The sequence below is a fragment of the Vespa velutina genome, chromosome 8 (assembly GCF_912470025.1).
Source record: "Vespa velutina chromosome 8, iVesVel2.1, whole genome shotgun sequence".
NCBI classification, from domain to species: domain Eukaryota; kingdom Metazoa; phylum Arthropoda; class Insecta; order Hymenoptera; family Vespidae; genus Vespa; species Vespa velutina.
The window spans coordinates 5,982,578-5,996,258 of record NC_062195.1 but is presented as its reverse complement, the minus strand read 5'-3'; the positions used below and the strand labels follow the sequence as shown (position 1 = coordinate 5,996,258).

The following is a 13,681-nucleotide window of genomic DNA, read 5'->3' as shown; positions in this document are numbered from 1 at the left end:
CATTAAATAGAATGTAATCATCTGGTTTGCTTTAATTAAATCAGAAATCCCATAAACACGTGCTAAAGTTTATTAATTCGTTTGTAATAAAGATTTTATCCCGTTTATAAATATCAAAGAATACAAATATCAACGAAATTTATTATAAAGAAATTTAAATGATCGAAATTATATCACGATAGTTTTTTAAAATTTGTCATATTTTTAAGAAAAGAACATTCGATCGTACGTTAATTGATTTAATATACTATGTAAGATGAGAAATTTAAAAGAGATCATCAAAAATAGAGTTTTATTGTTACGTTCATCGATCGGCACAGATTTTTAAGTACGTCGAGTTTTAGAGAAGCTAATTTTGGTTAACGACCAAGTGTGTCAAGAAAATGACGTAAATCCAAAGATGGAGAAAGAAAAAAAAAAGAGGAAAAGAAAAAAAAAGAAAAAGAGATGAACATACATATGAGATACATACAAAAATACACACAGAGTAAAAGAGAGAAATACGTACACATACATACACATATATATATATATAGTAACACAGAAAGAGAGAGAGAGAGAGAGAGAGAGAGAGAAAATACACAGAGTAAAAAAGAAAGAGAAATAGAGAATCTTCGTGATCCAGTAAGGAGGTGAAAAAAGCATATATATATATATATATATGCTTGTAGACGATTGAACTCTTGCACTTAACTGTCCAAGGAGATAATTTTTTAAGGAAAAGCGAGTCACATTTTCTCTCTTAAGTTAACTTGAAATACGTGGCTTATCTCCTCCGTGATCATTTCTTTTCATTTTGTACACACGTACGACAATAATCTAAGAAAAATAAAAAGGAGATAAAGAAAGAGAGAGAGAGAGAGAGAGAGAGAGAGAGAGAGAGAAAGAAAGAGAGATTTCTCATGAAGAAAGATATAGTTACACTCATATCTGTCTCTTTTTTGCTCGATCTAATTAACTTGGACGTTATGTCGTATACGAGAAAGCTAATTAACACGTTCACTGTTACACGAATTTTGTAAGTACCATTCCGAGTACAATTTTTATCTGTTGCTATTTTAATTTTGTCGTAACTTTATTATTCTATTTAAGAGTAAACATCAACATTATTATTAATGATAGAATGTTCATCGTTGAATTGGACTTGTTTCTTTATTCTTAGTATGCAATTGTTATATCTGCTTTTCTTTCTTCTTTCTTTGTTATTTGCAAGTTTTTATTTGATTATATATACGATGATCGTGAAAATTATTTCTTCTTTAATTCGTTATATTTGTTTAAAGACAAATTTTATATAAAATTTACTATATTTATTATTTATAATTTATTTTATTCTTATTTTATATATATATATATATATATATATATATATATATATGTAGATTTTTTTTTCCTTAAAGAATTTATTTATTTCACAAATTTTATATATTTATTATATAGAAAAAAAATATAGGACGTATATACGCATCAAGTTGAATAATAAATTCCACTTAAAAATAAAAACGACAATGATCATTTTCGTAATCGGATAATAATCCATTACCGTTATCATAACATCTTAATTATCCTTATTATAAAGAAACATTAAATGAATATATCACACATAAGTATACACACATATACACACACTTACATATATATATATATATATATATATATATATATATGTATATATAATATATAGGTGTAAATTAGAGTTCGATTAAAAGGACGATTATCTAACTATTATCCGTCTTAAACGTGAGTCCCCAATTGATCGTTCTAGAGATTGACGTTAACAAGCTTAATGACGGAAGGTGAGAAAGGAGGATAACGACGATGCCGATCGTAAAATTGAAATATGGAGCGTTTAGAAAGTCACTCGTCACTTTCTTCGCTATAATGTAATTCTACTGTCTCTCATCGTGACATCTAAAACGTCACGAAAACGTACTTACTTATATATATACATATGTATATACACATACTTTTTTACTTATACGTGCTACGATTTTGTTAACCATATATGACAAACGAAATTTTGTTTTCATAATCATTCAACTTTCTCGAGACAATTATATTAAAAATTTCAATTATGTTAAAAATGATTTTTCTTTTCTTCATTTATTAATTTTATATATATATATATATATATATATATATATTTATATATATATATATATATATATATATATGTATATATATATGTATGTATACACTTATTTTGTAGGATCTTCGTAGTGATTAATAACGTTTAAACTTAATTGATATTTAAAATAAATGTCTGCAATAAATTTATTATATGGATATTATATATCATATTTAATGATTAAATAGATATATATATATATATATATATATATATATATATATGTGTGTGTATATATATATATATCTAATTACAAAATATATATATAGTTTCACATATATATGCGCATGTATATGATTTTGCAGGTCTCTTCAATAGCAGTAAGTTATGGCAATTAGTTTATATTGAAATTAAATGAATAAATTAAAATACATTTTAATCTTCTTTTGAAATTACTTATCGCGATAGAAACAAAATGCAAGTTGTTCTGATCAAGGTTAAGAAAAAAAAAAATATAAAAAAATGCACATATATTCTTTTTCTTTTTTTTGTCTATTTCTCTTAGCAACCTGAAAATGAAGAAATGTAGGACATAAACGAATATCTCTTAATAAATCGCGTTAACCTATTTCGTTTGTTCTGAATGGCAGGATTTCCTGTAGTAGCATAGTAGTCTATCGTGCCTCCTTCAAAATAAAGCAGAGTTCCTTCGCACATACAATCTATATATATATATATATATATATATATATATATATATATATATATATATATATACATACATACATATATACATATATATGTATGTACATATGTACATATACGTTACACTTCCGTGACGTTCTTTCAAGTACACCGTCGTGTTACCGACACCTCTAAAGGCATGATAAAAGAGAAAGAGAAAACCCTATTGTTCAAGAATAAACCTAAACCTCTTGACGTATCCGTTTGCTTTGAAACATTCTTTAGAAATATCTTTACATCGAAATTGATCTCTTTTTTTTTTTTTTTTTTTTTTTTTTTTTTTTTTTTTTTCAATAATACGTATTAATCGATCCTATATAAATGATCTTATATCTTATAGTTATAGATAGATCTTAATAAATAAATAAATTATACAAAAATATGGTATGATATAAAGATATGAAAAATATATAACATATAGTATTTAAAAGATACTATATAAATAGATTCTATATATATATATTATATATATTTCTTTATATGTTTATTTAGATTAAGAAGAGAATAAAATCTGTAAAGAAAAATAGTTAACTATTGGATCGAATAGTCGGTCAGTAGAGTCAACCACGAAGCCGTTCGGAATCGATCGTAAATGCTCTCGAAAAATTGTATCCTTGACATAACTCGTCGGCGGCCCATAATCCTAGTTTGCATTTTATTTATCTATCTTTCTCTCTCTCTCTCTCTCTCTCTCTCTCTTTTCCTCTCTCTCTTTCTTTCTTTTTCGTCTACCTCTTTATCCAAAAAAATCATGAATCGTCTAATCATAAAAGAACAAATAAAATATTCGGTGAACGGAACTTGCTTTTTTCCTTGCTTCCTTGTTTTCTTGTTTGTTTGCTTGCTTTGCAAATTATCCTTACATGTAAAATTAGATGTATTTAAATGTTGTATGAAAATGTTCGAAAATTGCTGAGTGAACGTCACGGGGCATGTTTTTATTAGCTCGTAAATAAAACGAGTGGGCTGTTTACAAATCGTTCGTATTTCAAAGAGAAGTTAACTGTAAAGTACATCGAAGAGAAATAGAAAGAAAGAGAAAAAGAAAGAAAGAGAGAGCGAGAGAGAGAGAGAGAGAGAGAGAGAGAGAGAGAGAGAGAAAGAGAAAATAAGCACGTGTTGATAGTGGGTGTTTAAAGTTTACAAATTCAATCTTTGGATTCACGTAATTTATCCTGGAAATCATAGATATTTGTGACAATTTAGATTCCATATGAAAGATAATGAATTTGAAATCGAAAAAAAAAATTGTCAATTATATATGCTAAGATATTATTGATAATTAATGTATATATATATATATATATATATATATATATATATATATATATATATATATATATATATATATGAATAGATATAGAACTATAGGAATTCTTAAATTCTATTAGATTAATTTAGAACAATGTATTTTAAGATCTATCCTAGCATCATAGGATTGACGATCTACATATCTTAAGATCTATCTTAGGATCTATATCCTAAAATTCGATCTATTTATATAGAATTTATCTGTATAAATGATATAATAGAATTCATATTAAGGATCTATTTATTCATTTATTTGGCATTTATCTATATAAGATCTACCTAATAATATACGTATATATATATCCTCTTTATATATATATATATATATATATATATATATATATATATTGCATGAATTAGTAGATAGATATGCGAAGGTATGGCTTTGATTAATTTATGATCCCATATTAAATTCTTGGTTCTAAGATCAATAACGTCTCGTCCATATCGATTCGACCATCTGTACGTTGAATTTTTAGTTTTTCTTTCTTCTTTTTTTTCTTTTTTTTCTCATTCAGACTTTTAAATATACGATGAAATATACGATATTTTCTTTTTGATTCCTTATTTTTAATTCACGTGGAATATTTTATACATTCAAATTTCTCTGCATAATTTTAAATGAAACGTGACCGATATCGATATAATTTATTATTTTTTAACAAACTTTTATCATCTGATCATTTAAATGATTTCGTTTAATAATTATTATATTTGATCATAATTTTAAACCTGTTCTCGGTATTATTATTATTATTATTATTATTATTACGTTACAAATTGGAAAATAATTTTATTAGGAAAAGAAATAAATAAATAAAGTAAAATAGTTGATAGAATTCAATATGTCGGTAAACATTGTTCCGCCATTTACTCGGTTCGATAAAACTTTACGAGGACGTCGTTACAGCTTGTTACACGGTGAACAATCCGCGATGCATTACGAATGAAATTCGCGTTCCAGACAAATGCGAGTTAAATCAGAGACCAGATCTTTCGTGTGTACTCTCTTGTACAAATTGGACTCATGAAGTATGGACATGAAGGATAAGAAGAAAGGAAAAAAATCCGGAAATTCTTCCACCCTTTTTTTTTTTTAGTACGATGACGACGACAACGATTACGATGTGATGATAATAATAATGATGATGATGATGATGATGATGATGATGATGATGATGATGATGATGATGACGATGATGATGATGATGATGATGATGATGATGATGATGATAACGACAATGATGATGATCATATTAATTACATGTCCTAATTATTATAAAAATTTTCTAATTATTATATACACGATCTACATAGATATAAAATTTTATTTATTTTTATATATTAGATTTATTCATTATATATAATTTAAACAAATGTTAACGATATTTCGTTTTCAATGACAAATTAATTATTTATTTGTTTATCTTCTTTTATTTCCTTTTTTTCTTTTATACGAAGATTATCTCAAAATTAACTACGTCAAAATATATTTTGTATCTATGCACGTATGTATATATGCATGTATATATGTATATATGTATGCATGGATTATATGTATGTGTAATGAAAAGTTTAACTCGTTATACATGGATAAGCCATTACACGATACTCCGAAACGAAGATAGGACTTTTAAAGATGCTCGTCAAGACTATTACAAGTACTTAACTCGACGCAGACCGCGAAAACGTTTTCTCGTTTAAAAGCAACGAGCCACACGCGTCATTCCATTCAATTCAATTTGTCGGCAAAAGAATCCTCTTTTAAATTCACGAGAAATGTTCTTTTATACTTACTCTTATAAAGCTATTTAAAAGGAGGAAAGAGAGAGAGAGAGAGAGAGAGAGAGAGACATACGTAATATATCATTCACATACAAAGTTTTTTTGTAATAGAAAAAAAGGAAAAGGTATATTTAAAAATGTTAAAATCTAGTATTGTTTCAACGTACACACTGTAAAATTGTTTTCTTTTACACTTACTTTATAAAACAATTTCAATGGGGAGAATAGAGGAGGGAAGAGATGAACGAAACACACATAATACTAACACAGATTTGTCCTACAATAGAAAAGAAAAAGTATATATAAAAATGTTAAAATCTAATATTATTTCAATATACTCTAATATTATTTCAATATACATTGTAATATTTAAAATATTAATATTAATATGATAATTATTCATAATAATAATTTTTAATAATGATTATTACTATAACAAATAATATTAATATTAATATAATAATTATTAATATTACATAATTATCATTTATATTAAATAATAATTATATTTATAATTAATAATAAAATTAATACAAAGGGAAAATAATTTCAAAAGAATAATCGATGTGTTCATTCTCGTTATACTTGCGTACATACTTAAATTTAATCGATACGCTGAATGATAGAAATCGTATAATCGTATTTAGTGATATGAATAAATTTTTTAAAATGTTGAAGAATAAAGAAAAAAAGAGATTGTAAATTACTCGTATTACTAATACAAAGGTTGTTCGCATAATAAACTCAACGCATACTTTACTGTCGAGTGTAATGCCGATATTGAAAAGAATAAAAGAGAGCCTTGTTGTTGTTGTTGTTGTTGTTGTTGTTGTTATTGTTACTCGTGCGTGTGTTTTTCAGACCGACCTGCTTTCGCATACTCCTGCTGCCTTTGAGAGCAAAAGAATAATAGAAAAGAATATATATAGGAAGGTCGAGAATCTATTAGCGTGCTCGACGAGCAAGAGTAACTACTCACAAGAGTTCGAGAAAGAGAGAAAAAGAGAGAAAAAGAGAGAAAGAGAAAGAGAAAGAGATAGAGAGAGAAAGGTAGAAAGAGAAAGACAGAGAGAGGGAGAGAGAGAGAGAGAGAGAGAGAGAAATAGAAAAAGAAAGAACATGCAAGGACAAATTAAAGTATAAAATTCTCGTGGAATTTGTAATTCGTTGGAAATAATGTGAGAAAATTACCGGCTAAGAATATATTTTTAAAGAGAGAAAAAAGATAAAATACAAAAAAAAAAAAAGAAAATAAACAATAATTATCTAACAATTTCTTGAAATTGACACGAAATCATGTTTGAAAATTGATTATTTCTTCCCTATTAGATACGATTAGTTTCTATCATTTATCGATCGACTGTACGCAGATATAATCAGGAAGAACATACAATAAAGTATAATAAGTTGATTACTTTTTTTTATTTATTATTTTGTTTCTCTCTTTTTTTTTTTCTTTCTATGCAAATATCATTTGTAAAATTCAAAAGTTATCTCTCTTTATATTATTAAATACGATTAATACGTTCGATGATCATTTGATCGATGAGATCTAAAATCTAAAATTATAAAACGAATTTCTTTATCATTTGCAATCCAAATGTCGATAATAACTTTTCTTCATGAATGTGATAATTTGTTAAAATATTTTACGTTATACGAATACCATTTATAAAAGATAGCAATCGTTAATCATAATAAAGATTAAGTATTAAATATAGTGAAATGTATATATATATATATATATATATATATATATATATAATCGTGAATTGCCAGATGTTCTTACTTAGAAGGAAATAAAGAATAAATAAAAAAAAAAAAAGAAAAAAAAACAGGAAATTATTATGAAAAAGAATTCTTGTGGCATTTGTCATTTAACGATTAACAAAAACTGGTACTAGTTGGTTTTATAAAGTCGTACACAAGCGTAAGATAATTATCATAATGACATGACAGTAATCTCGTATCTCTATAAGAACTTATGGTGCGTTGATTAGGGAGAGACATAGAAGGTTAAAGGAACAATTAACGCTTACCAAATTTAGTATCCTCGTACGATTATCTCACATCGATTAAATACAACCATAAAAGTTTTCACTTCTTTCTCACTTCTCTTGTTATTTAGTTGAAATAGTATGAAAAAGTCGGCTCGATGATTTCGACCATTTTTCTGCTTTCTTTCTTTTTTTTTTTTTTTTTTGTTTCAATATTCCTTTGCCTCTTTCGTTTATCGAATGATCGTTCATCGCCCACGTTAATCTTTTCTAAACGTATTTAAGATGTTTTAAAGCGAAGTGTAATACTCGGATGATTGATTTCGTACGATTCATTAAAAAACATTTCTCTGATATTATTCTATTATATTTTTTTATTTTTTTTTTATTTTGTTTTTTGTACGTCTTGATAAATAGATTTTTGATTTTGTTTTATCGTTGCATGATACGTGAACATTCTTTTTTATGAGTTATTATACTGAAACTATGCAGCCAATTTTTAATAATAGAGATTCTTACCTCATTCATTTGCGTCTTTGTATAATAAACATAATGATTCATTAAGATTCTTTGAATAATTTATAAATCAGTTTTTATTTTGCTTTTCAAATTTTTTGTTCTTTTTTTCTTTTCTCGTTTTAAATTCCTATATCGATATTCATATGAGCTACTTTATTTATTAGTCTTATTTCTTTTTTTTTTTTGTTATATTTATTTTACTTTATTTTTATTATTGTTATTATTGTTATTATACAATAGATTTATTTTCCAAGAACAAACAAACAAACAAACAAACAAACAAACAAACAAACGTAATCATCAATTAAAATTTTCCAAAGAATTATTTATTATAATTTATGAATCATTGAGTTACTTGATAAAACGAGTATTAATATTATAAATACCAAGAACTAATTAAAGAATATATATCATGTTAATTAACAACATATGTATCTATATACCGTATATATATATATATATATATATATATATATATATATATATATATATATACATATGTATGTATACTCGTTTCTCAGTCGTTCTTTGCGATTCCTTTCCCCACTTTTAATTTCCCTTCTTGTCAGAGATTAAACACAAATTAGTGTTGATAAATGGGTTAACTGCATGCGACAAATGTTAACGAACATGTTCTACATATGTCGCATCGAGGATGGTCGCGTGTCTCTTAACGAGAATGCGCCGGATCTATGAATAAACGAACTAAACGACTCCTTTGAACTAATTCAACCATCAATTTGTTCTAATCAATTCTCGAATAGAAATGTAAGAAGATCCGAGAAAAATTGTATCTACAAATTAAACATCCAAATCTTAATTATTAATAATAACCGCAAAAAAAAAGGAAATGATGACCTTGAATATCATAAAGGATAATTCCAATAAAATGTTGAAAAGCAATGATTAAATCAACAATTGTAAAACTGTATAAAAATACATTACAAATATGTATAGGATGTAAGTTAATTAAAGAGTTTTATATTCTATATATATATATATATATATATTTTTTTTTTTGCAAATCACACAGATGCTCATAAATACACATAATTTTTGTAACAACTTCTCTAGTAAGTATTATATTAAAAATGTGTGATTAATAATCTCTCTTTAAAAGAAATATATCCATAGATAGGACAGAAATAATAAATAATAAATAATAAATAATAAATATAGTAAATATATGATATGAAATAAATGGAAAAATGGAAAAATAGAACAAAAAAAGAAAAATATAATAAAAAATATATATGTGGCAAATAATCTATAGCAAAAACATATATAAAAAATTTATGTATATATATATATATAAAATAATAAATTAACAAACAAATAAATATTTTTTTGTGGAAAATAGAAGAAGTAAAAAGACAGATATGTTCCACGATCTTGAAATTCTCATAGTTGAACCAAAAGAGAACAGATTCGTATAAAAAAAGAGTCGTTAACGCGGTTAGAAGCCACGACGAAAAAATTGTCCTACTTTTCTATGTACACTTTATATATATATATATATATATATATATATATATATATATATAAATAATATATATATATAAGTAATATATATATATATTTTTTTTTTCTCTCTCTGTTTTTTTCTTCCTTTTTTTCTCTCTTTGTCTCTGTTCTATCCCTTTATGAACGACTCACAAGTCACAACTAGACCGCGCAAAGAAGGACCGTACCGGAATCGCGTTAAAGAACACAAAGGAACGAGCCTGCGAATTGTTTGTTATTCGAGATCTCTGTCTCTCTCTCTCTCTCTCTCTCTCTCTCTCTCTCTCTCTCTCTCTCTCTCTCTCTCTTTCTCTCTCTCTCTCTCTCTCTCTCTCTCTCTCTTTCTCTCTCGTCTCTCTTTTTCTCTTTCTTTTTCTCTCTATTTATCTATCTTTCTATTTCTCTGACTCTCTCTCTATTTTTGAAAAACTTTATGAATTTAAACATACTTCCTGCAAAATATAACGAGTGTTAGACATTTTGATTTTATTAGAATTTCTTTACAATTCGCTCGCCTCTAATATTTAAAAAATGAAGATTTAAATGCGGAAATCGATGCGATTAAATAATTAAAATTAATTTGAAAAATTTTTAATTAAAAATCCTATCAAATTTTTCTGATAAAAAAATTATAAACATTTTGTTTGTCGTTTTTATATAAATAAAAAATTTTCTTATATTACATATATATATATATTATTATGATTATTATTATTATTATTATTATTATTATTATTATTAACGTAGATTTAATAATAATAAAAAAAAAAGATCTCTTTTTTTGAATTATAAATTATATTTACATGTAAATCATTTTACATGTTATTAAAAAGATCATACTTGTAATAATCCTAAATCTTTAGGATATACTTGATAAACGATTATAAACCAAATATAAATTTGTGAAAGAACAACTTGAACTTCGTTATTTATCTCTTTCATATGCCGTTCCCATCGTTTATGAGAAAAAAAAAAAAAGGAAAAAAAAAACTGATGAGTCTGTGATCGTCTTTGTTCAAATCGCAAGTTGATTTATAACTTCCGTAAAAGCCATCTTATTGTCGTTGCATTCTACCGTTCTTTAAAAGTAGAACGAGCAGACGTTCCGATCGACCTAACTACATTATTAAACAACAAGAAATGTTGCTAACATATTCTTTATAAATATACATTTTCACTTAGGTATTATATAAGTAAATAAGTAATATATATATATATATAAAGTAGGTTTTTATAATATACATTTTTATAATAATTAGTACATTTAAATGGACTTATATAATAACCAATGGCCTACATATATATATTATATATATATATATATTTAAACTTTGTTCTTACTATATCTTTCGAATTCAATCATCTTCTCTTTTCTTTTCTTTTCTTTCTCTCTTTCTTCTTTCTTGGCCGACGAATCATTTTCAATAATTTTTCGTTCTTCTATCGTTTCAAATTCTTCAGTTACTATTTGTTGCAATAGACAAATGAATTTTATCCAAATTATGAAAATTTATGAAAAATACTATATTTACTATTTCTCCATTAATAATTCTCATTTTCATTGAAGTAACAAACGAAACGAAGTATATAACGTATATACATACGTACATAGGTTACGAATATCTTTTATATATATAGAAAATTATAATAATATATCCTTAATTAATTATCGTAAATTATAATAACATATCCTTTAACATTGATCAATTAATTAATCGAAATAAAAAAATCGATTAAAATATTGCTAATGTAATAATATGCAAAGATATTACATCTATAAAAGATACAAATTAAATGAAACGAAAAACGTGACTGTTCCTTATGGTTGCTGGCTAACGACTGTCTTGAAGTTATCTCGACCTTGTTTGTATCTTTATGTAAACATACTCATTTCTTGGAAATCCTCTATTAAGATACTATCGAGTGTTTATTTACAAAATTTTCTTGAAATTCGTTCTATTATATTGATAATATCTATCTACGTAAAAAAATTACGTAGTTATGTCATAAACATAACGATTGTTCGTGTTAAAAAAAAAAAAGAAAAAGAAAGAAAAAAACCGATAAAAATAAAATTAAATAATATAATTTTATTTCGAATTTAAAATTAACACGAAAATACTTTTCAAATGATAATTTTATTACATATATATATATATATATATATATATATGAATAAATAAATATGCATATATAAATATATTCGTATAAAATCTCTGTTTCTTCACAATTTTTCTTTCAACATTGAAAAGTATAAAGAAACGAACTCATGAAATTCTTAATAAATCGACATAGAATAAAATTGTTTATAACAAATTGATTGATTCAAATTATCCAGTATTCAGTAAACAACAATCGCCGAACGCAATGAAACCTAATTTGTCATGATTGTTTCAAATAATTCCTCCTTTCTCTCTCTCTCTCTCTCTCTCTCTCTCTCTCTCTCTCTCTCCCTCTCTCTCTCTTTCTTTCTTTTTCTCTCTAAAATATACAGACATAAAAACATATACAAATAAAATAAACTTAATTGTATTCGTACAATTTAAAGATGTAATTGCGAAAGAGAAATTTCTATCTAGTTGTACATGAACGGTCAATGATACGCAAAATGAACGAAGAATTTTCTACTAATTTGACGTTCGCGGAAGCGAAAAGAGAAAACGTTCTTACTAAATTCACGTAAAGTTAATTAAGGCTCGTTATAATGTCAAAACAAACGAGCCGAGTTAATTCTTAATAAATTTCATTATTGTGTATATATATTCGTAACGATTATCTCAAAATTACTATATATATAAATTGATATTATATTTCAAATAGAAAATTATTATATACATATATATATATATATATATATTAATATTAATAAATTTAATATTTAATATAAAAAATAAATATGAAAGTAAATAAATTCATTACTTTTTTTTTCGAATGTTTAAATGAATTTCCTTGCCTTAATCAAATAGCAATAATTGTTATATTTGTTCCGTACTAATTAATCGAACTGCATGTTCATCTTTCGTGATTTGAAATGGAGAACGATTTTAAAAACAACGATCTATGATCACGTTTCTATGTACGTAAGCCTTTTCTTTCTGCATTGAGTAAACGTGATACATTACATTGAATTGTACGTGAAAGATATACGATCTTATACAAGGTGTTCAATTTATAAAATGATCTTTCAGAATATTTGTTCAATTAAAAATTATATAAATAAAATAAATAAAAGTTTCAATTAAATTTAATAGTTTAAAGTTTCACTAATCATTAAAATTTCTTTTATTTTAATGAGATATTATATATATATATATATGGCTATTTTATTAATTAAAAATATATGATTATATAAATATATCTTTTATTAAAGTTAAAATTAAATTTGATCACTAATTAAAAATAATCTAAATTTTTATTTTCTTTTTCTTATATCTTTCATTTGTTTATAGGAAGACTACGTGGCGGAAAATATACATTGGACACCCATAGAATATTTCAACAACGCGATAGTAGTTGAATTATTGGAAGGCAAACGACCACCGGGATTATTTCTGGTTCTCGATGACATTTGCGCAACGCTTCACGGTAGCAGCAGTGGTGCTGATTCTGGTTTACAAAAGGTACACGTTTTATAAATATTTATTGCAGTATAAAACAAAACAAAAAATAAAATGAAATCCTGAAACAATTAATGGATAATATTTCATTGAAAAGGAAATAAATTTTTCTTTTGTTTCTTTTATTCTGCGTTACT

The 13,681-nt window shown here is 25.2% G+C and overlaps 1 protein-coding gene across 5 annotated transcripts in view; it reads left to right on the top strand.

Moving 5' to 3' along the window:
- The window catches only part of LOC124951102 (unconventional myosin-Ie-like), a 62,024-nt gene that overhangs the window by 41,124 nt on the left and 7,219 nt on the right, over positions 1-13,681 (top strand). For all 5 annotated transcript variants that reach the window (XM_047498902.1, XM_047498904.1, XM_047498903.1 and 2 more), the window contains one exon: positions 13,377-13,547. In XM_047498902.1, the coding sequence (XP_047354858.1) occupies positions 13,377-13,547 (171 nt within the window). The remainder of the gene's footprint in view (positions 1-13,376; positions 13,548-13,681) is intronic.